Raw genomic sequence first — 24,834 nt, forward strand, 5'->3', positions numbered from 1 at the left:
CCTTTCGTAGCTCTCTGACATCTCCAATGCTCCAGGCTGCCCAGAGACCTCCCCACATGCCCACTCCCCGGGCGCCCCCGCACACGGCAGCATCAGGCCCACTGGGGGCTGCCTCTGCGTTGTCACCCCACTCCTGGGCCCGCCCTTCTGCTCCCACAGCCTCCTGGCTCCCGGCATTTCTGGATCAGATCCAGGCTCTGCCTGCTCAGCATTCTGCCTGAATCTGAGGCAGCGTGGCGGAAGTGCACACCCCAGGGCTGGGGCTGAATAAGAAACCACCGTAAGGTCCGTCCCTGTCATCCTGGGGCACGTAGACAAATCAACATGTCCAGGCCTCAGCTTCACTTGGTAAGGGAAGAATCATTCCATCACCAAATCCAGATGACTGGGTGCATGTAAGGCTCCAGACAGCACAGGGCAGCCGGCCGGATCCTCCAGCTGCTGGAGCAGCTTGCCCACCTGCACCACCCACCGTCCCTCAAAGCAGAGGCTGTTTCTCGCAATCGTGTTACTCTTTTGTTTCCAATACCAGGGAAAGCCCCGGTGTAAGGATATGGAGGAGGCGCGATTCAGGAGGGCTGGATTTCAGATAACCCAGCTTTTCTATCTCATTACAAGGATAATGAGGTGGCATTGTCTGTGTGTCAGTCATGTGCTAGGCACTATTCTGAGCACTTTTAATTATTTTTTCACTTTATCCACACATCTCTGGAGGGAACTGCTATTGGCACATTCATTTTAAAGCATAGAAATAGAGGCACAAAGAAGTTAAGTTACTAGTAAGGTTTAAAACCACAGTTCGAACACAGGCCTCGGCTTGGAGCCCATCCATTCTCTTACAACTACACCAGGCTGCATTTATATCGGGTGGAACTGAATGGAATGCAATTAACATATGTCAAAAGCACGTGAGCGTCATCCTGCAGCCCCACCAACCAAGGTGCGGCCTACGCTTCTCACTCCATTGGGTTCCAGTTCCACCTGCTACTGCAGGACTGTGAAAGCAGCTGGTCCCGGAGCCTTGGTTTCATAGCCTGTATTTTATAAAGAATGAAATGGTGTTGCTGACTCCCAGGGGCAGATCAAATGGAAAGAAACAATGGATATGAAGTCATTTAGTAAATGATTAAACAAACCAATTAAGCCCTGGAAGGCCAACACACACACTCATGGGAACGGTACCTTAATCCGCCTCTTGGTGGGCCCCAAGGGTCTGGTTAAGCAGAGACAGTCAAACTGAGTCACGGAAGATAAAACAAACCCCTCAGTCATACAGTTAGAAAAAAATAGTCCAAGCCTGGACCAGCGAACAGTCTTGACAGCAGAAACACTGAATCGACATACATTTCATACCCCATAGAGTGCCAGGTGCAGAGATTTCCAAGGTTCTAGGCGGGAAAGGACCTTGCTGTTTGGATGACTGGAAGGATCACAGGGTCCGGGTCACTGCTGCAGTGCGCCCTGCATCCGCCACTAGGATGCAGTGGGGACACAGCGGGAGGGACACCACCACAGGGCAAGCAGAGTCTCATGGGAAGGTTCGGATCATTGCCATGTGGTGGGCACAGAGAGGCTTTCCCCAGGCACTCCCATGGAAGGCAAGCAGCAGAGGCCAATGGTGCAGCCCTCTCAGGTGAGCAGGTGATGGGGGTTTGCCTTAAAGGGCCCCTTGTGCAGACCTCGTTTGATATGCAGGTGGAGACTCAGTCTTGGCTCCCAGGGGGCCATCTATGGGCCTGTGGTCAGGCCTCCTCTGGGGGGTACCCACTCTCCACACCCTAGTGGGTGGTATGCCTGCTTAATCCTCAGAACCTACCTTCCCTCTTTATGCAATAGGCATGATAATAATCTGCTCTTTGCTTTTTTCCCAAAGATTAAATGAAATAATGTCTGCAAACCTTCTGGCACTCACTGAGCATGCTGAGCACTCAATAAATGCGTCCTTGTAATCTGATCATTAAAATATTATATAAAATCCATTTCCAATAAAGCATAGAGAAGCAATGCTACTTCATCTCACTGCCTGGTCAGATAATGGCTCAGATCACAGTGAGCAATTAAAACAACGTTCTGCACTGAGGGCCAACTTCCAGATTTCCCACCTCTGCCTGCAGCCCCCAGAGGTGGGAGGCTCTGCACCCCAGTTCATCTCCTGTGGAGACACAGGTGGCCAGGGCTGGACAGCTGGCTTGGGCTGGCAGGTGTAAACTGGATGCCAGCAGTTTTTAATGTTTTCTCATCCATCACCCTAGCCGGTGGACCAGATGTGTGGTGCGTGCTCATGAGGTATATGGTCATGCCTCTCAAGTGTTCCTGGCCAAGGACCACTGGTGCAGGAGGAGAGTGGAAGGGGAGGGGAGTGCAAGAAGGGGTCCTGAAAGAGCCTTTCTGAAAAGAAAATTATGTGAAATGACTGATCTTTTCCATGGAAATTTTATATTCTGCTGGTCTATTCCTCCTTCATTTTAGTATAGATAATGTCCTATTTTCCCCCAATTTGGTTGGCAATGCGTCAAGTTACTCTGTGACACAACAGGCCCTGGTTCCCTGCCTAGGATGCATCTCTGCACCAGGTTCCAGAGATGCCATGTGGGCTGTGAAATGCCACCCCAAGGGGCTGGCAGTCATGAGGTGCATAGTGGCTGTGATAGATGCTCCTGCGGATTCCTCCATGGACAGGGGTGGGTAGGGGACTCTTCATGACAGTCAATGTTGATGGACATGAAGACCTCTGGAATGCTCAACTTTTAATGAACAGGCTGCAAAATAATATAGACAGTATGATCGATTCCATGAAAATTTGAACACTGATGGTCATGTGAGCTGTATAAATCCATCTGAAAAGTTACCACCAGGGTTTCCAGCTGTATCTCTGAATGATGTGATGGGTAGACTTTTTTCTCACGTTTGTTTGTATGTTGCTACAACAGACATAAATTGCTTCTGTAATGAGCAAGAAGTTATTTTTTTTTAAGTTGGATAGTGAATAAAACTCAAGAGCCTCACTGGGTAGATGCTCCCAGGAATGGCATCCACTGATCTCCACAGAGTCATTGTTGCCTGTCTCCAGATACCGGTTGTAGGATGAGGGAATGGGTGCCTAGCCATCGATTTTAAAGAAGGCATGGAGTAAGGTACTTAATTCTTTTACTAGGATGCTACAAAAGGAGATCTGTGCCTACGGGAGTCGACTGCCACGGACAGTGCCTACCTCACTGGGCAGGGCCTGATGGAAAATCACCACCTTACACGCCACCAAGAGGGGTTTCAGTCACAGGCTTCAGTGGGGGCAGGAAGGAGGAGGAACCATGCTGGACGGGTCTCAATTCTGTGTGAACCGCACTCTGCAGATGAACCCCACTCTGCATGTGAACCCCACTCTGCATTTTGGCACATTGGTAGGAAAAGCTCATGGTCTGTTTCAGGCACAGATCTTTCCCTTAACTTTGTAATAGGAGTTCACAGGGGAGAAGCCTGCCCAGGAGCAGCGTGGTTCTCAGGGAGGTGCTGACGGGGCGTGTGGCCCTCTGAGAACCGTATGGACACCAGCAGGAACGCGGAGGCAGGCGGACGGGAGCCTCGGTGCTCCGGACGCACAGCCTCTCAGATCACACCATCCTGCTCCCACCACACAAGTGGAGAATCTGTACAGCCGGCTGCCCATCCTACTTCAGTTTTTTTTCAAGTGTGTTTTAGTGACTTGAAAACATGACTTAAGGGAATAACATTTATTTTAAAATATTACTAACCTTTCTAAAGTAGTAAATTCACCATTTTTTTCACAAGTATCACAGCTAATAAAATGCCTTGCCCTCTGCCAACCCTTGTGCTCCAGGCAGAAGCTAGCCCTTCCTTATGTGCACATAGAGGCCCAGCGCCAATGACCCAGCAGGGACCCTTCCTCCACTCCTGTTCTGCCACCCAGCCAGGTTAGCCCCTTGCAGGACCCCTGGAAGGGGCCTGACAAGCCCTGACTTGGCAGAGTGCCCTTGTCCCCAGACACAATGGTCTGCAGCTCTCCAGGCAGGCTCTCCAGACCCCTGCACAGGCCAGACTCCCTGTGATCTGAATGAATTCATGGATTAATAAATTGTAAAGGTACAATGACCCTTTGCTGATGGATAGATTTTTTTTTCATCTGAGCTCCACATTTTCAAATCAATGTAACTGCTTTCAATTGACTATTAACTTAGTAATGGTAGTTTCTTTTATAAACTTATTTTATAACTCAGTTCTTGTATTCCAATGAGAAGCTTTCCTCTTTAACTGGGTTCCTTACTATTCAAGCCCTGAGTTAACAAATTGGAAAATTTCAGTTATGAGCAAAACTTGTACTGTGTCTAATCCAAGCCCTTTGTTCTACAGATGAGGACAGAGAGGGGGCGTGAATGCCAGCATCGCCCAGACATTTGGGGTCTAAAGCATGAGGACCAGCACAGTGAGCCAGTGGGGTGCGTGGGCTCTACCATACCCACTCACCACCCTTATACACCCACCGCTCACACATACACACCCACACCTGCTTACATGTATACACTAACACACTCATTTACACACCCACATACCGTATCTCTGGAGCTTTACAGTCAACTGGTCCACATCAATAGGCAACTGGCTTTCGATAAAGTTTTTTACAAATTTGTTTCTCAGGGCTTCCTAAAGGAAAATAGTATCATTTAGTGAAAAAAAAAATCTCATCATTTCCTGTTATTGAATAATACCTGTCAGGTGTATTCAAAGTTCCATTACACAGGAGAAAGGCACATAAAATGAATCACTTTAAACGAGGTTCTAAAACATCATGTTAAAAAAGTAAGATAACATTTGATTAGGAATTGATCTCATAAAACAAAGGTAACAATTAGGACAAGTTAGGTGATAATTGCCATATGTACTAACACTGAAAACAAAGAATGAATTAAGTGTTGACTCTCTGGAAGAATTTCCTAACAAAACTATATGGCGGCCCTTTCTACAAGGTCCTCTGCTCTGCCTCTTCCATAGGCCAGTTATACAGGGGGACGGGGTCCTTTCACTGTGGAGGGTTCCAACTGCACCTCGTTTGTCAGTGGTTTTACTACGAATCTTCGGAGATCATTTCCAACAACCAAGGAAATGTCGCTTCTCTAGTTTGCAGTTGGCACATGTTTGCTTGTGGTGTGTCACCACACAAGACACCCAACAAAGTCGAGGCTGGGAGAAATGTCCTGTAGTGAGGCCGGAGCCAGGGACTCTGTCGCTTCCCTAGAGTATTCAGTGCTGCCCTGCCTTCCGGCACAGCCTCATCCCCCGAAGACCTCTGACGAGGAAACCTCAGGGAACTCCCACCCTCGGCGTTCTGCCCTGTACCTCACATGCGCCTTAGGGACGGGATGGCTTTATTGACTTGGTCTACAGGTGACAGGGCGTCATCATGAAACCTTGGTGTGTGCTTTTGTATTTCGGGGTCTTATTCATTGTTTTCTATTGGGCAGTAGCTATGTGCAGACGCTGGGCGTATACTTTACACGTAATAGATTTGTGATTTCAGCAGCATCTCCATGAGTGATGCAGACAGGCAGCCAGGCCGGGGCATCACCGAGGACCCTGGCCCAATGCTCTAGTGGCAGAGCCAGCCTGGATGCTGGTGTCACCCACTGCCAAGTCCAAAGGCATTGCTGGCCATCCGCGAACATGATCCAAACACTGGGAAACGGGGCTTAACAGCCCACTTAACCTTCCCGGATAAAAAGTTCAAGGAATTGAAGATGGGACTCTGATTTCTAGGCTCAGTTCAGCCCTAGACTTTTCCAGGAAACCCCTGATGCCTGGGGAGGAGCTCGGCACTCTGTAACGTTCTCATACTATTTTGTAGAGACTCAGTTTGCTGTTTATGATATTGCATGTAATTGTTTCTTGTTGCAGCAGAGATTTTCCCAAAGCCTGTTTACAATCTGACCTGTTACAGAGCAATCCTGCTCATCCCTGTAGTAACCAATTAATCCATGAGCAAATGAAGACTACTGCAATAATAGAAAGCACTTAGACAGCTGTTGCTGCCATGACAATGAGCATCACAGACCTTCAACTACCAGCAAGGGAACTGGCAGGCCCCAAGGCTGTACTCGGAAATCCATGTCAGCTTGCCCTGGGGAGCCACCTCCCACAACTGCTCCAGGCCCTGTCTAAGGAGCTGCAGGATGCCCCATTGGTGACTGATGTCCACTCAGTGACATCACATGCACTACGTTGCTGGGCTGTCTCAAATACTCTCACCTGACCTTCCTCTCTCTCTCCATCTCTCAGGGTCAGATTGGCACTGCTGTCTGATGACTGTAGTCCTATCTTCCCATCTCCCTCTTTCTCTTGCTCTTCCTCTGCTGTAACAGCTGTTAACCAGAATAAAACCCCTGGCAAGTGTAATCCTGTTTTAGCATCTGCTTCTGGGAGAATCCAGACACACAAGCACTTCCTGTGAGCCAGACGCTATTCCAAGTGCTTCCGCATCCCACTGGCTAGGAGTTCTGTAAACTCTGCCAAAGGGCAGCTCTGAATTCCCAGACATGCCCCAGCAAACATTCCCACAGCCTCCGGTGTCAAAGGGAACTGCCACTCACCTGCAGTTGGCTGAGCATCTGGCCATTTCCACTGTTCTGAAAAATGCTGGACATTGTCAGCAATGTTTCTGATAAAGTCTTCAGCTTGTCCACAAAAAGGAAAGTATAATTTGCCTGCAAAATAAAACCTATCTTGTTATGTGTCTCATTCAGCTGTGCTGCACTGGGAAGATTCTTCAATGATGCAATGGTTATAACAGGGAGGTGAGAATTATATACATGACTTGGCCATCAAACCAAAGACCTGCCCATGCCACCTGCAGCCTGGCAGACATACTCCCCCAGACAAGGTGATCAGTGCCCATGCCCTCATAGCCAAGGTGAGCCCCTGAGGACTCCCTTCCAGCCTCTGTCCATTGGGTTGCCCCCTACCTGTTCACCAAGCTGTCCCCAACATGTAGCTTTCTGTCAGGAACAGCAGATAACCTAAGGACATCCTGACTAAATAAAACAATGTTTGCACATGTTTCCTCCTTAAAAACATGTTCTCAACTTTATCCATATATTTATTTTATGCTACCCAATACTACTGCAGATAGAGTAAAACTGGTTGTATATCATTTATTGCTGCTGGCAGAGCAAATTGACGCAAGATTTTTGTAAAATAATTTGGTATCATAAAATATTCATAAGTCACCCACCCACAAAAAGTACTTTTTCTCTAAAGATAAACAGACTCAATCCTAGGGAAATAATTTCATTGGAATATGAAGGTATATCCATGAGAATGTCTTTCACAACATTAGCACAGTGTTAATACAGATAATAGTCTATACACCAAAAATACCAGACTAAGGAGGGTTTAGAGTACAACCACACACATACCCACCACCCCTGGACCTCATAATGGTGCAGGTCCCACCAGGTCAGGAGCTGAAAAGCAACCCCCACAGAGGAAGAGACACCACCTGGTCACTCCTGCTATAAACCCAAAGACAGGGCAAAGCTGGGGTGCCCAGGCACCATGGGCCTCCCCCTCATCTTGCATCTCCCCCCCACTTCTTTGGCACCAGTGTCTGACACAGGAAAGGAAAGCTGTAGCCAGTCTAAACTTTTCCCTTCTGCCTTCCCATGAACCCTAGAGACGTGGACTCACACAATGTCTGTGTTATTTCCCACCTGGGTAAGCATGATGCTTGATTTTTAAGGATGAGCGAGCTCAGGAAAAATATCAGTGGGCACAAGAAATGATCCTCTAGTCAAAAGACAGGTCAACATATGAATTGGACTCAGGGTCTGTATCTGGAATTGACTGATTGGGAGACAGGAGAATATGGGGAAAACCTCCACTCTGTATTTCCCAGACAAGTCAAGGAGAGTCGAGAAGGTTGAAGAAGGGACCACCCATGTGAGGAGAGGCCATTGAGGAGTGTGCTCCAGCTGCTGGGTTCAAACAACAGCACTGCAGGTGGGCAGGCTCCTGCAAGCACTGAAGAGCCAATTGTTGCACAGAGCAAACATATGGTGCCATCTCAGCCCTCAGAGGACAGCCAAGAGACAAAGCAGGACAGATGCTAGAGATCTAAACCAAGGAGGATACAAATCCTGGGGGAGAGGAGCCAGGGTGGAGTCAGTAAACACAGAGGAAAAAACACACCACTGCTGACAAATGTCCCTGAGCCTGTGAATTTAAAGACCATTTCTTATAATTGACAAAATTATAAAAAACAAACGAATGCCTAATATACCCTGTAAAGCTTAGAATCCTAATTAAAAGACTAAATATATAGGCCTCAAGGAATACACAAGAAGCTTTTAAGAAGGAACAAAAATTAACATTGCATCAGGTGGCTTCTCTGCAAAAGGTCAGTCGACAGTGAAGCAGAATCTACAGTTTTGAGAGGAAAATAAGGTAAGCCCAGAATTCCTCTGTCCAACTAAGCTGTGGTGCGAAGGGAAGGACCACAGAAAGCCATCTTCAGATAGCCAAGGAGGGAGAGATTACAGGACCTATGAATGCCGCTGAGAACGTTACTCAGAGACAACCTGAGCAGAAGCTAAATCAGCATAATAAAAACAGGTATTTCTTTATACAATCAAAATGATGAGGAACCATGAACTAAATAAATAATTACCTTTAAATAATGACTAATTAAGTCCTATCTTTAATCTTAATGCCAATAATGATCCTTGAAAGAAAAAATTATAAAAATTACGATACAAAATTATAACAGGAAATTTATAATAAAAATTCTAGACACCAGTTGCTTACTATGATGATGATGATTGTTAAGATAATGCAAATCTCTCGGATTCCAGTCTCTGTCAATGAAGGACAAAGAGAAAGTGAAGGCGTGCAAACACTCCCATCTCACAGAGCAAAGAACTGATGGGGTGTTAATTCTGGAGAGGGTTAGCATGATGTTGAAATAAGGAAGGGAGCAAAGGAGAAAAATAGGTTCTAGGAAACAAGTGCCTTGGGCAAAAGAGAAAGAAAAGGATGGACAAACACAAATGTGAAAACTGTATAGGATGACAGAAATAACACTACACTCACCAGTTTGGCAATGACACTGGGTAGGTTAAGAACAACCTGATGCAAAGGCTGAGCTTTTCAGACCCATTTTGTTACATTATTTAGTAAAGTTTCACTGAGGGCCTCGGAGACCGGCAGGTGCAGGAGGTGCTCAGAATGTAGCCATGCACAAACTAAGACCCTTTTCCTGTCTTAGTTAAGATTATGTCCTCCTGCAGAGACAAAGTTCATCAATGCCAACTGTATTTCTAACTGGGACTGAAAATAAGAGATTTTAAAAATCAACCAAAAAAAAAAAATAGCTAGAAATGCTAATAAAAAACAAAATCAAATTCATGGCAGAAATAATAAAGGCCACAAAGACTTCTGAAAAAACTCACAATTTACAATGATTAATATTATGTACACAGTAACATATCATTAAAATACATGAAGTAAATATTACTAAAAAATAAGAAAAGAATTTGGTAAGAACTGAAGAGGAGGAGACATTAACAAACTGCACTGAGCCTTTGTGAGACCAGGCAGAGAGTACTTGAAAAATCAAGTTGCGAACTAGACCCCCTGTTTGGGGTTAAAACCCTGGCTCTGCTGTTTATTTGCTGCAAGATCTGAGCCAAGTTACTTTAATGCTCAGCTTCAGGCCTCAAGAAAAATGGAAGCAGGGTTATTATGGTATTAAATAAATTAATATTCCAATGTCTTGGTGCCCGGCCTGGCACATAGTAAGGGCTCAGTATCACCTATGTCAGTCAAAACCGCACACAGAGAGGCAGTTTGGATGATGTTACCACTGCAACCAACTGAAATCTATAAAACAATCTTAAATCTACAGACGGAGAACACACACTCACCATATATATATATATGGTAAATAACATGTAAGTATATGTATTTATATACCATATTTAATATAATAGAACACAATACATATATTTATAAATATATTTTTACATTTATATATTTACATATATGCACATATATATTTCATATAAACATGTGCTGCACCTTACATAGGTTAAAATATCCTAATTCATCCTAGGAATACATACCCTCACTTTTCAGATATGGAAGAAAAATTTACCAGAACTAATAATATGCTAAGGCACAAAGAAATTGCCAATAAAATCCTAAAATATGTTATTTAGATATGTATCATAAGATTAGAAATTCTTAGCAAAAGTTTGTGTAAACACATTTTAAATTAACAATTAAAAAATCTTAAATATTATCATAAAATAATCCTTGAATTATAGAACATTATTTAGGAAATTATTATAGAGAAATAATAATAAGGGCATTAGCTAGAAAAATATATAAAGACAAGAGCTATTTTCCTAACAACAAAATATAAAATCTCTGCAGTCCAATTTTAAATTATTTTCTATTTATTAAAATATTAGGATGCATCTAAATATTAATGTTTAGTATTAATTTAAATATTCCAAATAATTGAAAACACTAACACTTGAATAATAAAATAATTTAATAATATTAGAAAACAAAGCTATCAAATATGAAAAATCCTAGATAATATCTATAAAGGAATGTTTTTAGGCCAAAAAATACCATCTCTATGATCATAGATTCTAAAATCTCAGTGAAACATATTTTTTTAAAGAAATGAAAAATCACCAATAAGCTGTAGAAAACCCTCACAAGGAAGCAGAATGTGAGCTGCGTCCCCTGACTGATAAGGTCTACAAACGATGACCAGTAGCAACACGCCACCCCAGCACCACAAGTGTGCTCGCCAAATGCTGTCGTCCTTTCAAAGAAACCAGAATTTGTTGGAGAAGAGGCTGACTCCAGGGTGCAGGTGGGGAACAGACAAAACGCGCCTGAGCATCTCATTCTACCACACACAGGACAGCTGTCAGAGACTCTAGGAGTTATGTTAACAGGACCAAGGGAAGAGGACTTGTCAGACAGTAAACTCACGTCTCTCCGCTCCTGCCTGCTAATGCCTGCACCCGGCCTGGAAACTACGCAGGAGGCCTCTGCAGAGAACAATGCAGAAGGAGGAAGGCAAGGTGGCCAGGGACCCCAGGGCTGGAGGAACAACACAGCAAAAGGGTGTCTTATGACCTCTACTCAACAGGAGCCAACCCAGACCCTGTGTTTCCCAACCAACAGCCTAGCAACAGGAGGCAGCCAGGTCCACACCCGATGCACCAGGACTCCAGCCCAAATGCCAGCAAAGGGCACAGCCAGGACACTTGCTGATCATAAGCGGCCAGGGAAATCGCTCTTCTCATTCCCAGGAGGACAGAGGGGACTGGGAGGACCAGAGAGGGAGATCTTGCCACATGAGCACCCAGCACACACGGGAGACGGTGGGAACAGCGGGAGGCGGTGGCAGAAGGCCACAGCAAGTGGCCTGACTTGGACACACTCGCTACCCCACAGCAGAGGGCCCAGGCACAGCAAGGTCTGGCCTGCAGCTCCTCTCCTCCAACTGCCCGGGACTCTCACCTCACGTGGAGGCCCTGGAAGCTAAGCCTGGAGGAAGCCCTCTGTGCCTTCAGGCAGCAGCACCAGGGACCAGTGGCAGCCTCAGAGGCACCAGGTAAACCAAGCAGACTAACACAACACCACAAGGTGGTGACTGAACTGTCAGTGGAACCACTGCCCACAAAGGAGGCTAAGACCTGTGTGTCAAACTTCAGCAGGATGACTGACTGCAAAAATGAAATATTTTTACAGTCTCCTAACATAATAGCCAAACTGCATACAATACAATTGAAAATCACCCATCACACAAAGAACCAGAGAAATCACAACTGGAATAAGAGAAGCAATCAACTGAAGCCAATATTGAGATAAAGCACATATTGGAATGATCTGGCAAGTATTTTAAAGCAGTCATCATAAAAATACCTCAACAAGCAATTACAAATTGTCTTGAAACGAGGTAAATAGCAGAAAATCTAAACAAAGGAATAGAAGTTCTGGAAAAGACAGACAGTGCCTGTATAGTACAGAGCTGAAAAAAGCAATAACAGAAATTTTTGAAAACTTGCTGGATGGTCTTAAGTAACAGAGTGGAAATGACAGAGGAGAGAATCAGTGACCTTGAAGATGGATAAATATACTTCGGGCAGTCTGAGCAACAAGAGCAAACAGATTGATCATAATGTGAACAGACCCTCAGGGACCTGTAGGACAATAATAAAAGATGCCTCATTTGTGCCACTGGAGCCCAGAAGGAGAGGAGAAACAGAGTGAGTGCGGCTGAAAGGCTTTCAGAAGAAATAGTGGCTGAAGACTTCCCCGAATCGGTGAAATATAAAAACCTACAGAATCAAGAACCTGGGCAAACTCCAAATAGGATTGAACTGAGAGAAATTCATAGCAAACCACATCATCGTTAAACTTCTGAAAACTGAAGACAGAAACACCTTGAAAGCAGCCCAAGAAAAATGACAAAGTCCCTATAGGGGACACGGTCTCAAAAGTCCACAGACTGCCTACCTGGGGCCACAGAGGCCAGAAGGAAACGGCCCAACATTTTCAGTGAGGAAAGAAAAGAATTCCAATGGTGAATTCTGTATCCAAGTGTAAATATCCTTCAGGAATGAAGGGAAAATACAGACATTCCAGGATGAAGGCAAACTTTAAAAAATTAAAGAAGTTCCTCAAACAGAAAGGAAATATGAGGAGGAATCTTGATCATTGGGAAGGAAGACTGCATAGGGAGAGAGCAGTATGGGTAAATACAACAGATCAGCCTTTTCCTCATGAGATTTATCAATCATCTTTGAAGACTGAAACAAAAATTATAAGACCATCAGATAGTCAAGACAATGCTGTTTAAAAGTGGGGAATGTCAGGAGACCAAGTGGAAATAGGGTTTCCACACTTGACCCAAAGTGGTAAAATGTCATATACAGTAGATTGTGGTAAGTCACGTGTGTGCCATGATATCAGGCACCAGGGTTAAGAACTTCACACAAAGAAATACTCTCAAAAACACTATGAATTCAAGTTCAAGTAATCCCTAGGAAGAGAGGACTTGATAGCCAAAAATTGGAAACAACCCAGGTGTCCCTCAGTGTGTGAATGGTTAACTAAGCTGTGAGCCATACAGACCATGGAATGTTACCTAGCAATAAAAACAAATGAATTACTGATATATGCACAATATAGATAAATGTTAAGGGAATTATGCTGAGCAAAAACCTGCAATTCCAGAAGTTGACATTCTGTATCATTCCACTTATATAGCAGCCTTGAAATTACAAAATAATAGAAATGCAGAACACCATGGTGGTTTCCAGGGGCCAGGGAGGGGGCGGGAGTGGGGTAGGAACAAAGTGGGTGTGGTTATAAGGCTCATCCAGGAGACCCTGCAGCAAGGGAACCGATCCACATCAGCTGTGGCCATGGATACATGGACCTGCCCAGGTGGTGAGGTTTCATGGACTACAAACAGGAGTACAGGTGAAAGTGGGGAAGTCTGAATAAGATCAGTAAATCATATCGACATCAGAATCCTGGTTGTGCTATGGTTCTGTGCGATGCTACCACTGGAGGAAATGGTAAAAGGTACTTGGGATCTTTTTGTGTTATTTCTTAAGAATGCATGTGAATCTACAGTTATTTCAAGATAAAAAATTTACTTTTTAAAGAACATAGAATCCTAACTGAAGAGCTGCCTCCTGGCCATCGGTGGGACAATCTGAACATCATAAAGCATAAAGACTCGCAAATGCATCAAATACATTAAATAGACTTAAATCCATGGGTTTACATAAAGTCATATTTTCACTTTTACCTTGGAGAAATGAAATGGGTCTAATGATGCCTACCTCACCTGTTTCTTGTGAGAGGTAGATGAGAGAGATTTTGCGTCCACGATCATTCCTTTACCCCGGTAGAAATAAGTTCTCAGTAAATAGCAGTTTGATCTGCATTCGAGGCACTGGAATTCTTGTTGAGGGGTCAACACTACAAGCAAACGTTAAAGTCTCCATCGGCCTCCTCTCTGGCCCCGGACGTAAGCAGAGCCCACTACACCCTCAAGGAGGTTAAAGCCATTTAACCTCCCTGTCATAACCTGATAGGCTAATTCCCAAGCTTAGCCACCTCCTCCCATGGGAAGCAGCCTTCCTCACTCTACTTAAAAGGAATCTGAGTCTCCTTCACCCCATAAATTCTTCTGAGAACTGCAGCTGAACTTTCCTCATATGTGAATCCCCGCCAGAGGGATGTAATAGTAAAGTGAATGGAAAAAAGCCAACCCTGGCCTTGTAATCCGCAGACCTGAGTTCAGGTGCCACCTGCGCACCTGCTGAGAGACCTTGACAGGCTTGCTCACCCACAAGACTCAGTGTCCTCAGCTGAAAAGTCAGTGTGAAGTGCAAATCCCTGCGTAGGTGTGAGGCCCGGGGCTGTGCCCAGCGGCAGGAACTCAGCAGGGTCAGACAGCACAGGTGACACTCCTCAACCCAGTGTGTTTGAAAAATTAAACTCACATTTAAGAATTGAGGATTTTGTAGGAACACGTCACACCGCAGTAGTCTCACCTCTCTAAAATGAAGAAACTGACCTAGGACTGGCTGGGCCAGGACCAAGCTATCATCTCCCCACTGCAAGCCCACCCCCCATGGCCTGCTCTGTAAGAATGGAGCTGGGCCTTTTGCTAGCTGGCATGACATTAAGCTTTGCCAGCAGAGAGTAGTGAAGGGACACTGAAGGGGGGATTTTCTCTTCCTGAGTCTAGGGTACTGCTTCCAGCAGGTTCCCACAGAGCAAGCCCCTGGCTTCCTGCTTCCCTGCTGCTCAGCTCCTGCATTGCGAGTGGCAGGCAGCACCCAGCGCCTTCCCCCAGCAGCCCAGCTGCTGCTCTCCCCAGGGCTACTGACTTCCCAGGCAGCCCCCATGCAGCCCACAAGGCTATCAAGCACAGAGCTTCTCCTGGCCCCCAAGTGCATGTTCCCAGCCAGCCGAGGCTGGGAGGCATCTGAGAGATCTCTTGCCCTCCAGCAACTATAACTGTGCTCTTCCCAGTGAGGCCTGGCCTCCAGCCCTGGGTGTGGAGGCCCCTTCCAGTCCAGGGCCTTCCTTGGAAGTCCTCCCAGCCCTGGATGGGGGCTGCACCCTGGGCCTGCTGTGCTGCATTCTCCAGTGTTCTCTTTACATCACTAGCCAACTCCCTTTATACTAGTGTCTTGCCCCTGTAATCATTCTTCATATTAACTCCCCCTCTTGTGTCTTCTGATTGGCCCCTGACTGATGTGCTGGAAAATAACCAAATGGGCGATGTGCTCAGAAAACAGCAAAATGCATAAAGAGCTGAGAAGAAAAAGTAATGAAATCTCTTACATATGTCAAGTCACTTAAAATACCAAAAGCTACTGATCTCTAAAAAAGCAAAACAAAAACTATCAGGTGCAGACTGAAGAGAGGTAGGAAGCCACAGAAAACAATCCTGGGGCTTTGAGGAGCCTGAGGCACACTGGTAGGCTCCCAGGCCTCATCTGGGCTAGGTTTCTGCACGACAACTCCCAAGCAGCCAGAGTCACCAGGTGGGGTGGGCTCAGAGAGCCGTGTGGCTCTCCCACCTGGGCTCACTACCCAGCACAGAGCCCAATCTACAGAAGGGGCCTAGAGTAGTGGGAGAACTGGAATCCTGCCAGCCCAGACCAGCTGGCAACTACAGCACCCTGGCCACCAGCTGCAGGCTGTCCTCGGTCTTCAAGTTAGCAGGCCCCACATGGTGGGCATGCCTCCTGTCTGCTTCAGCAACTTCAGATTAAACTGTGGTCAGATTTGATAAAGATGTTCTTGGTTCTCTCACAGAGGAAGTCTCCAGGGATCAAAGCAAAGTGGAAGAGCACTAGGTCAATTTTTAGGGAAAGCATTTTAATTAATACAACAATTTGAACCACATCTTCTTCTCCAACTGGCCCTGAAGACAAAGATCTTTGTATTTTGATACATACTTCACAGTGAGCTTCTTATCAACAACTCTTGGGCATCAGCTCACTGCTGGGCCCTGCAGGTAACACAGGAGAGTGAGGTCAGACCCTGCCCCAGACAGCTCCAGGCACTCAAGTGCTGTGCCTGACTGGCCAGGTTTGGGGGAAGTTCAATTGGGACCCTGGGCAGATGAGGGAAGGGTGGCCCCATAGCAGGTTCCTGTGTGTCTCTTGCTTATTTCAAGCATTGAGCCCCGTGTGCAGGCAGTGATTAGCAAACTTCCCTTCCTTGGGTGACTATTTCAATCCCAGAACCAGCTTCAACCGTAAGGACAGAGTTTGCAAATTTCCTAGATGGCTTTCAGCATTTCCATTTTCAAGTGGTAAAAGACAGTTTGAAAGTGGCATGATTATGAGCTGAATTGTGTCCTCCCAGGATTCATGTGTTGAAGTCCTAGCTGCCACAACCTCAGAATGTGACTGTATTTGGAGATAAGATCTTTAAATAGGTAATAAAGTTTACATGAAATCACTAGATTGAGCTTGAATGGAATATGACCAATGTCCTGTAAGCAAAGGAGATCAAGACCCAGACACACACATGAGGACATGGAGAGAAAATGCCCTCTGCAAGCCAAAGAGAGAGGCATGAGAAGCAGCCCCTGCTGACACTCTGACCTCGGGCTCCTAGCCTCCAGTGCTGTGAGAAGATGAATTTCTGTTGTTTGAGCCTCCGATCTAGGCACTTAGCTATGGCAGCCCAGGCAAACTAATACAGGCAGGGTATCGAAGACTTTGGAGTAACAGCTTTGGCCTGAATTCCAGCTCCACCACTTCCTCGCTATGTAAGTTACCCTCTCTAAGCCTTGGTTTTTGCATCTGTATCGTCGGGATAATATTACAACTCCAGGGGTTGCTATGAAGAGTAAATGAGATGATCCATGCACAGTCCTGGCCAAGCGTTGATAAATGAGAGTCATAGCCTTGGTAGACCACTCTCCCTGATCATACTTAGCCCTTCCAACCTCACACAAGGATATGGCTGATCTGCATCAAAGCACAGCTACCACCGTGATGGAACTCAGAGAGGGCAGAGGGCCTGGTACACAGCTTATCCTGTCCCTGGTTTATTTGAGTACAGGAATGCCTTTGACTCAAATAGGCACAAGAGCTTTATCATCACGATCACTTACCTTATTCAACAACTGTTTGCCTAGTGCATTCCCAGCACATTCCTAGGCACTGGGTGGGGGGCATTGACACAACAAAAAAGATCACAGGGCATTCTCGAAAAGAGAGAACTAGAGTGCCAAGAGGACAGATGAGTGGTCATCCAGGCTGTGGGTGGGAGGGCATGACACTGCCAAGGACAAAGGGAGGGGCTTGTTTGGGGGCGTGATGGAAGTGGGGGTAGCTGAGTGAATCTAGATGGGTGTCTGAACTGTACACACACATACACATTTTAAAAACTCAAACGTATTGTATTTAATTAAAAAACAGGAACACACAGCCCATTAGAGGGATCTCCGAGGGAGGGAATGGCCCAGGTGGGGCAGTGGGACAGCTCCCCACAGGAGACCTCATTCCAGCTCTGGAGAAGGTCCAGGGGGAGGCCCAGGGGAAGGAGGACATGTGGAAAGCCCAGCTGGAAGTCAGCCTGGTGCCCGTAAAGAGTCGCAGCTGCCATGCTGTGAGTGGGGCCCCGGAGAGGGTGGGAGAGGGGCTTGGATGCCTGGCCTTCAGGGCGCATCTTAGGCAGGTGCCATGTGCTGCCCCCCCAGGTAGTGGAGGCATCCCTTCCCACAGGGTGGCCCCACTGGGCCCTAAGGGATGGCACTGACTGTGCAGAGGTCCACAGATGTGTGTGGACTATGGCGGCCCTTCAGCAGGGACACACGGGGCAGTTCTCCAGCTGGAGCCATGTCAGAAGACTGGCTCACAGTCATGGCCGGAGGATGCTGAAGCCTACTGCCCTTCCTGCAGGCCACCTCCCACAGAGGGGCATGAAGGGGACCGTGGTGACCTGCCGAGGACCTGCTCTGGATCTGAGTTAGGGGTTTACACTCGAGTGAGAAGTTACGGGGGGCTGCGGGGTGGGGAGGCACCAGAGCCTAGCTGGGGAAGGGCACCCAGTACTGGGAGGCACCCCCATGCAGAGCCATCCCCCTATGAAGCCACACAGATGGCTGACACGGGGGACACAGCCCAGTCCTCCCAACGCACACGCTTATTTCATACCAGTTACAGCGTGCTTCTCAGCACCACCCTCAGGGTTACAGGTTGAACCACATGAAATTACCAATTTTTATACACAATTTTCCTTAAAAAATGGCAACTTCACATGGTCCCACCTAATGAGAAGTAACAAATAGTAAATAATTTACAACACTGGCCCCTGCAGCCCTGTAGATGATGTTCCTTCACAAAACACAAGTGGCAAAGCTTGCAGGGTGTCCCAGCCATGTGGGACATGAGGCCAGGAGTCTAATGACCAGAACCAACTGTCATGAACTGGAATAGCCATGGCTGACCGCTGAAAGAATTCATCCTGGCCACTGTGCCGTAGGGTTAGCTTTATCAGGACAAAACCAAGGTACCTATACACAAGGTCGTTAACCATGTCAAATACATGAAAAGGATAGCAGCTCATATCACATCTGAAAGGGAATGAGCAAGCACACTGGAATCTCTGCAATTCTTCTAAAATGTTTAGCATTCTCGGAAATCATGGGGCTCGACCCACCCCCCACCTCTGTCATGGCCAGACTTCCTCCATCCTCCGCTGATGGGAAAACACATGCCCCCAAATGCTTTGCCAAACCCTTTCTTCCAGGAGGAAGGGTTGCTCGCCTCCCTCTGCCCTGCCGCCTAAACGAACCACTCATACTGGGTCCAAGTGATCTCTCCGGCATCTGCTTCTCTTTCCCCACTGCGGGATGAGCTTTCAGAAGGCGAGACTGCCGTTGTAGCTGTGGTATTGCATAATGTAGCAGGGCATGCAAGCCTGTAGCATATGTATTATTAATAATACTGATGTGCAATAGAATCAAAACAAATTCAGGGCCTATTTTAAAAATTCAAATTTACAATAAAGCTGTGCTATAGAGTCCTTTTCTATGAAATTTCTAAGGTACCACATGGCCCTTAAAGGCTCATTACACATAGGGAAGCTGAATAATGCAGGCTGTGGCTCCAGGCCTCTCTGCAGCCCAGGCCTGGAAGGATCAACTCCCGGCATACATCTAGTTTATATCATGTCATCGTGAAAGTCAGACTTTTGGTAAACACCCCTCCAAAAGGACATTTTCAAGATAAAAACAGAAATCATTAAAAACACTTGCATATGCTGAGATGAATGCAGTGCCTGGGCTATGACACAGGGTGGGGAGGGGGGTGCACAAGGCCTCTCAGCTGCAGCCCCACATGGCAACCACAGGGCCAGGAAACACGGGCTTGGAACAGCCAGTTTGATCAAAAATAATTCAGCTGCTCATATGACCACACACGCCAGTGCTCACTTTTGAGTTTTTAAGATAACACTATTTGAAACTTGGAAGTTCCTGGCGCTTGGTTTCTGCCCTTCCGGGTTTGGCAGTAGGATCAGATCACTCCCAGGGCCTCTGTGAAGGGCCCCGAAGGTGCCTGCAGGCTTACAAGCCTCCATTAGAGAGAAAAACAAGACCCCAGGGAAGTCTGACATGATCCTTCCAAAAGGGTAAATATGACTAATCTGAACCTTGCAGTGAATAGGTTTGAGGAGTTAAGCAACATAAGAAATGGAAAACTAACAAAACACGCAGAGCTGTGCTCCATCCAAATTCCTGCAGGGAAGCAGCTTTGGCCTCTCCCCCACAGCTCACCCCCAACAGGGTGAAGCCCACAGAGCCTCAGTCAGTGCGGGAAGCGCCCATCAGCAGACGCCGACTGCAAGCACATGGGGCAGACTCTTCCTTAACTGCCAGGTGCACCAAGCAGAACAAAGTAGCATTCACCCTCCAAGTTTTTCTGGAACTTCCCAGAATATCCTTCCTAACTGTCCTCACTGCACCAGCTACTCCATATAATGCCTCCAGAAAATTACTGAGCACATCCAAGTTAAACAACAGCAGGGACAGTGAAACAATGCACTGTGACTGACATCAGAGAACAGTAGAACAGTATGCCATCAAAACTAATAATCATGTTAAATGCTTTCAAAGAGTTCTTCCCAGTGGTGCCTGTATGGTCTATGAGATCCACATTCATTTGGACTTACCTTTTTAATGACGTTATTAATCTCTGGAGTGTTGGGTGTGTATAGTATTTTCCCATGTAATACAGGTTTTAGGAAGGACCACACCAAAGCTCCATTCGGAGACTGCAGGATTTCCTGATAAAGGTTCAGGCAAAATGGTGCTGTCACAAGGAAAAGAAAAGAATTGTTATTCATGAGACAGGACGCCCAAGTTAACAGGAAATGCATGTACATATCTATGACTCCTCACTTTTCAATGAGTGACATATTTTTTTCATGATACAATTCTGAATTTGGGAAGTAATTTCAGAAATGATTTTTCTTACCACTGTCTTTAGTGGCCCTTGTTTCATACAAAATTTCAAGACACCGTGCTCACGTCAATCATTTGAAAGAAAGTAAAGCATGACCTTCACATATTCACACTGAGCTATTTTCAAAAGTACTGAATAATGGTAAAGATGGCTCATACTGAAAAGCAGTAATAAAAAAGGAATACATCTGATTTTTAATTTAGAAAATCTGTTTCAACAGTCTCCGTATAAAGGCTGGAATTCGGTTTTTCTTATGAAATTAGCCTTAAAAGTTATTACAGAATTTTCTTTGCTACACCTCTACAGAACAATTGAACTTGCTGCTTTTGAGCTATTAAATTGCCTTGTTTTCACTCAAATACTTGATTTCTGGTGGTGGTTCATCAGTGCTATGGTGCTGTCTTGGTGTCAGTTGAAGGTTTAACTTAACTGTCCAAACCAATAGGCACCCAATGCAGGTACACTCTTTATCACATTAATGATTAGTAACCAAATATTATAAGGTTTTAAGCTAGTGATGAATACTTCCATATAACTAGTTCTTTTACCCCTGAAAAGAACAGTAAAATAGACATACCATCTTAGCATTGGTACCATGATTTGTAGTACCCAAATTATGGGGAATACTGCTGTATTTATTCCACTATTAATTTCACCTTCCCAAATCCTCTGTTTGGGAAGAAAAATGAGTTCTTTTTATTCAAGTACAATAAAATCAAATGAAATAATCCCACAAAACATAAATTAAGAGCCTGACTACATAACGAATCTCTAAATCATGAATTATAGAGGCTGCTTGTACTGATTTTAACAACATACACTTTATAAGCTTAATGTAGACAGCAGCAATTTTGATTTCAGGAAAGACAATATCATATATGTGTATAGAACAAGGAATCCTGACATCTGCCACTTGTGAGCTGTGTGAACTTGGGCAAATCACTTAACCTTCTTTCATCACGTCATCTGGAAAATGAGGGCATCAATATTGTCTATGGCTAGAGTAAAATGTATGAAAGGACCAAGAAAACCTAGCCCTAGATGGTAACTGAATGACAGGATCGATGGGTCAATGGATGGATGATTGAATGATTAGATTTGTTGAATAAATCAATAACCCTCAAGAAACCCAAATGTAAGAAAAGAGGAAATGAGGATTAGGAAGGGAGAAACAAAAATATTAAATATTAATAGCCTTAATGTGTGTCTGTGCAGCTAAATGGTATTATACTTGAAGTTATCTAAATTACCCTTCAGCTGAGGAACATACTGATACACTGTCTCTAAGGCAGCTCTAAGGACATTGCTATCTGGCGCCTCACCCTATACCTCCGCCTCTGCAAATCACCACTCTTCTCCTCTTCCCCAGTCCCACCAACACTCTGCCCATCCCAGATGCAGTGAAGAATCATCTTGGGCATAGTGGCAGATCCCAGATCACCCCCTGGCGCTCACATGGTGTCCTGCAGACAGAACCTGTGAGCAGGATGGCTGCCACACCCATGGTTGGGTTACACAGCCATGGAGGAGTTCTGAAGATGTAAATAAGACCTCTAATTAATTGACCTTAGGAAGCCTACCTTCCAGGTAAACCCTTTAAAAAGAGTGGAAGCCTGAGAGCCAGAGAGTTCCTCCTATTGGCCTGAAGACACAGCCTCCATGGGTTCTGCAGCCTCAAGGAAATGAATTCTACCCACATTCATCTCAGAAGAGACCTCTGCCCCAGCCACCACCTAGAACAATCTTGTGAGATGCAGCACAGAAGACCCCACTAACCAGTGCCCAAATCCTGACCCACGGGAACCAAACGATGAACATGCGCTGTCCTAGGCCAGTAAGGTGTGGTGGTGTGTTATGCGGCACAGAAACCTACTGTGCTAGGGCACATCTACACTGTTGTGCAAGGCGGCTGGCACACATCCTCCCCAAGACTCCTCACGACAGCCTTATAAGGCAGCATTATTGTCTCCACGTTGCAGATGAGACCAAGATGATTCAGAGATGAAGTCATGTGACCCAAGAGGCATGATTTGTTATTGGTGGGGCTGAACTGTGTAAACACCAAAGGCTGACCATCATATTTAGTCTGCCTTTCTAGTTAAGATGTTCCCACCTGAAATAGGGCCAAGAAGGTCCTTATCAACCCACCACCATTTGCTGCTAAGCTTTATAGAAGGCAAATTTGTAGGAGGCCCCACAGTGCTCCTCATTATGGGACCAAACTGTGTTCCTGGTCTCTGTGTCTGGGCCCCCCACCACTAGTGGTTAGCTGGGAGTCCCAAAGGGGCTGGGCTTCAGGCCCAGTTCCCTGGCTTCACAGCTAAGAGGATTGGCCTGTGCTCACGGGCACTGAGGGCCTCCGGAGTCAGCAACCAGTGGCCTTACAAAACTGAAGATAAGAGGATGAAAATAGAAAGGTCTCTGCTGGCATGCACACACCTTTACACAGATTATGTAGTATAAAGCATGGCTAAGGATCAATATACAAATACACCTGAATATGAATTATTATTTTCTTACTTGAATCTTCAGGAATGTTGAATTTTTCTTTGTCCTCTTCCAAGAGTTCATTAACTCTGGGCAAGTTAACAAACATGTTAGAATTGCTGAAGAAAGACTCTTGCTCCTTGCAAATCACCTTCATCATAGACTGGAAAGAACCAAAGGATGAACTTCTGGCCTGGCCGTTTTGTGGAGCCGGGGAACATAAGAAAAATAAACTGTAATTAAATAGTGACATAGAATAATTCCCTACAGACTTCTGAAAGTATAGTCCTTCTCCAACTGAATATGCAGGATATTCAACCGGGCAACGGGGAGGAACCTCTGCTTAGCCTTTTCTATCCTTGATATACTGTGCACATCCCTGCAGTAATTCTTTCTGTCCTGTGTACCTATTAGAAGAAACAAATGTCTCTCTTTCTCTCTCTCTCTCTCTCTCACACACACACACACACATACACACACACACACCAGCAAATCCTTGTTTGTCCATGATAAATTGTTAATCCATAAATATCACTAGTTTAGACTAAGTAGTGGTCTTAATGTGGTCTGTACTTCCAAGATATCAAGATACTTGACAATTATCCAAATTAGCCATCAGAGGAGGAGCATACCAATATTGCTACCCTGGGGCAGCTCTGTGGGTGCTGACACCGGCCTCGCCTCCCCTCTCCCCACTTGCTTCCGCAGATCTCTTCTTCCCCAGCAGTCCCATCCCAGGAACAGAGAGTTCAAACAAAAATGAGTATCATGCCACTACTTCATTCAAGTGTGTGCTTGTACTTGCAGCAAATACTCTGTGAGTTGTAACCCAATTATTTATATGTAAATAAACATTGAAGCGTTTGAAGCAATTCACTCTGAATTACGTTAAACAAGCCCTTGGAATCTCATTTGTGCTATAATCGATTTAGAGATTTCTGACTTCACAGACAGCATGCACAGCACGCAGGAGCGATCCCAGCTCCATGTGGGTGGCTGCCTGTCAGCAAAGGCCCTTCCATCTAGTTTGCAGAGAGATGCCAGGCCTTACTCTTTGTCATGCTGTTGCCTCCAGAGCCATTAACAGGTATTGTGGATCCTGTATTGTGTTGTCATGTGCAAATTTTAGATGTTGGAAGAGAAATAAAGGCAAAAGGAGCAAATGCAAAGACCCTGAAATCTGATATTCCCCAGAGGTCAAGATCAAACACACACCTGTGGGAAGTCGGGCATGTCTCTCAAGGCAGTGATTTGAAATCCATGCAGAAATTCAGGAAGGTGTTTGAGGACGTGGTCAGCTTTGGCAAGCAGGTGGCTGAGCCTGGAGACGACGTCCAGCAGGGACCTGAGCACAGCACTGGCTTCCGACGGGATCAGCATCTCAAGGGAAGCAACGCAGCACAGAATTAACAGCACTATATTTTTTATTCTGATGAGCATCACTTGAGCAGTGGCAACTTAGCTATTTGATGTTATTCTCTCTCTCAAGCTAGGGAGATGCCTTTGTTGTCCTGTATACCAGTTGTCCTGCTTAGAGTACATATGGCTCAGGATTTTGGAGCCTGCTCAATTGTACCAGTATTGTTAAAATGTAAACCAGGGACCAGTGTGATCTGTTGTTAAAATCCAAATCATTTTCAAAATATTTCTTGCTGTCTTTGGGGTGCCTGAAGTGGAAATTTAAAAAGAGTGTCAAATGAAACAATTCTTACATGTGTAACAATTTCCACCTACCTGCTGCTTCCCTGAGTTTGAAGCATGCACAGTCACCTCTGCCCCCATAGCCCCCTGAGCAGTGTGTGTT

The 24,834-nt window shown here is 45.7% G+C and overlaps 1 protein-coding gene across 2 annotated transcripts in view; it reads right to left on the reverse strand.

The window, feature by feature from the left end:
- ABCA13 (ATP binding cassette subfamily A member 13) overlaps positions 1–24,834 on the reverse strand; it is a 390,923-nt gene that overhangs the window by 249,392 nt on the left and 116,697 nt on the right. For both annotated transcript variants that reach the window (XR_008998757.1, XM_057505338.1), the window contains exons 25-29: positions 24,246–24,410; positions 23,064–23,223; positions 20,251–20,390; positions 6,597–6,710; positions 4,566–4,656 (exon numbers count right to left, since the gene is read on the reverse strand). Coding sequence is in view for 1 of the 2 variants with exons in the window: in XM_057505338.1 (XP_057361321.1) it covers positions 4,566–4,656; positions 6,597–6,710; positions 20,251–20,390; positions 23,064–23,223; positions 24,246–24,410 (670 nt within the window). In the remaining variant the exon portion in view is untranslated. The remainder of the gene's footprint in view (positions 1–4,565; positions 4,657–6,596; positions 6,711–20,250; positions 20,391–23,063; positions 23,224–24,245; positions 24,411–24,834) is intronic.

This window comes from Manis pentadactyla, chromosome 7 (assembly GCF_030020395.1).
Source record: "Manis pentadactyla isolate mManPen7 chromosome 7, mManPen7.hap1, whole genome shotgun sequence".
NCBI classification, from domain to species: domain Eukaryota; kingdom Metazoa; phylum Chordata; class Mammalia; order Pholidota; family Manidae; genus Manis; species Manis pentadactyla.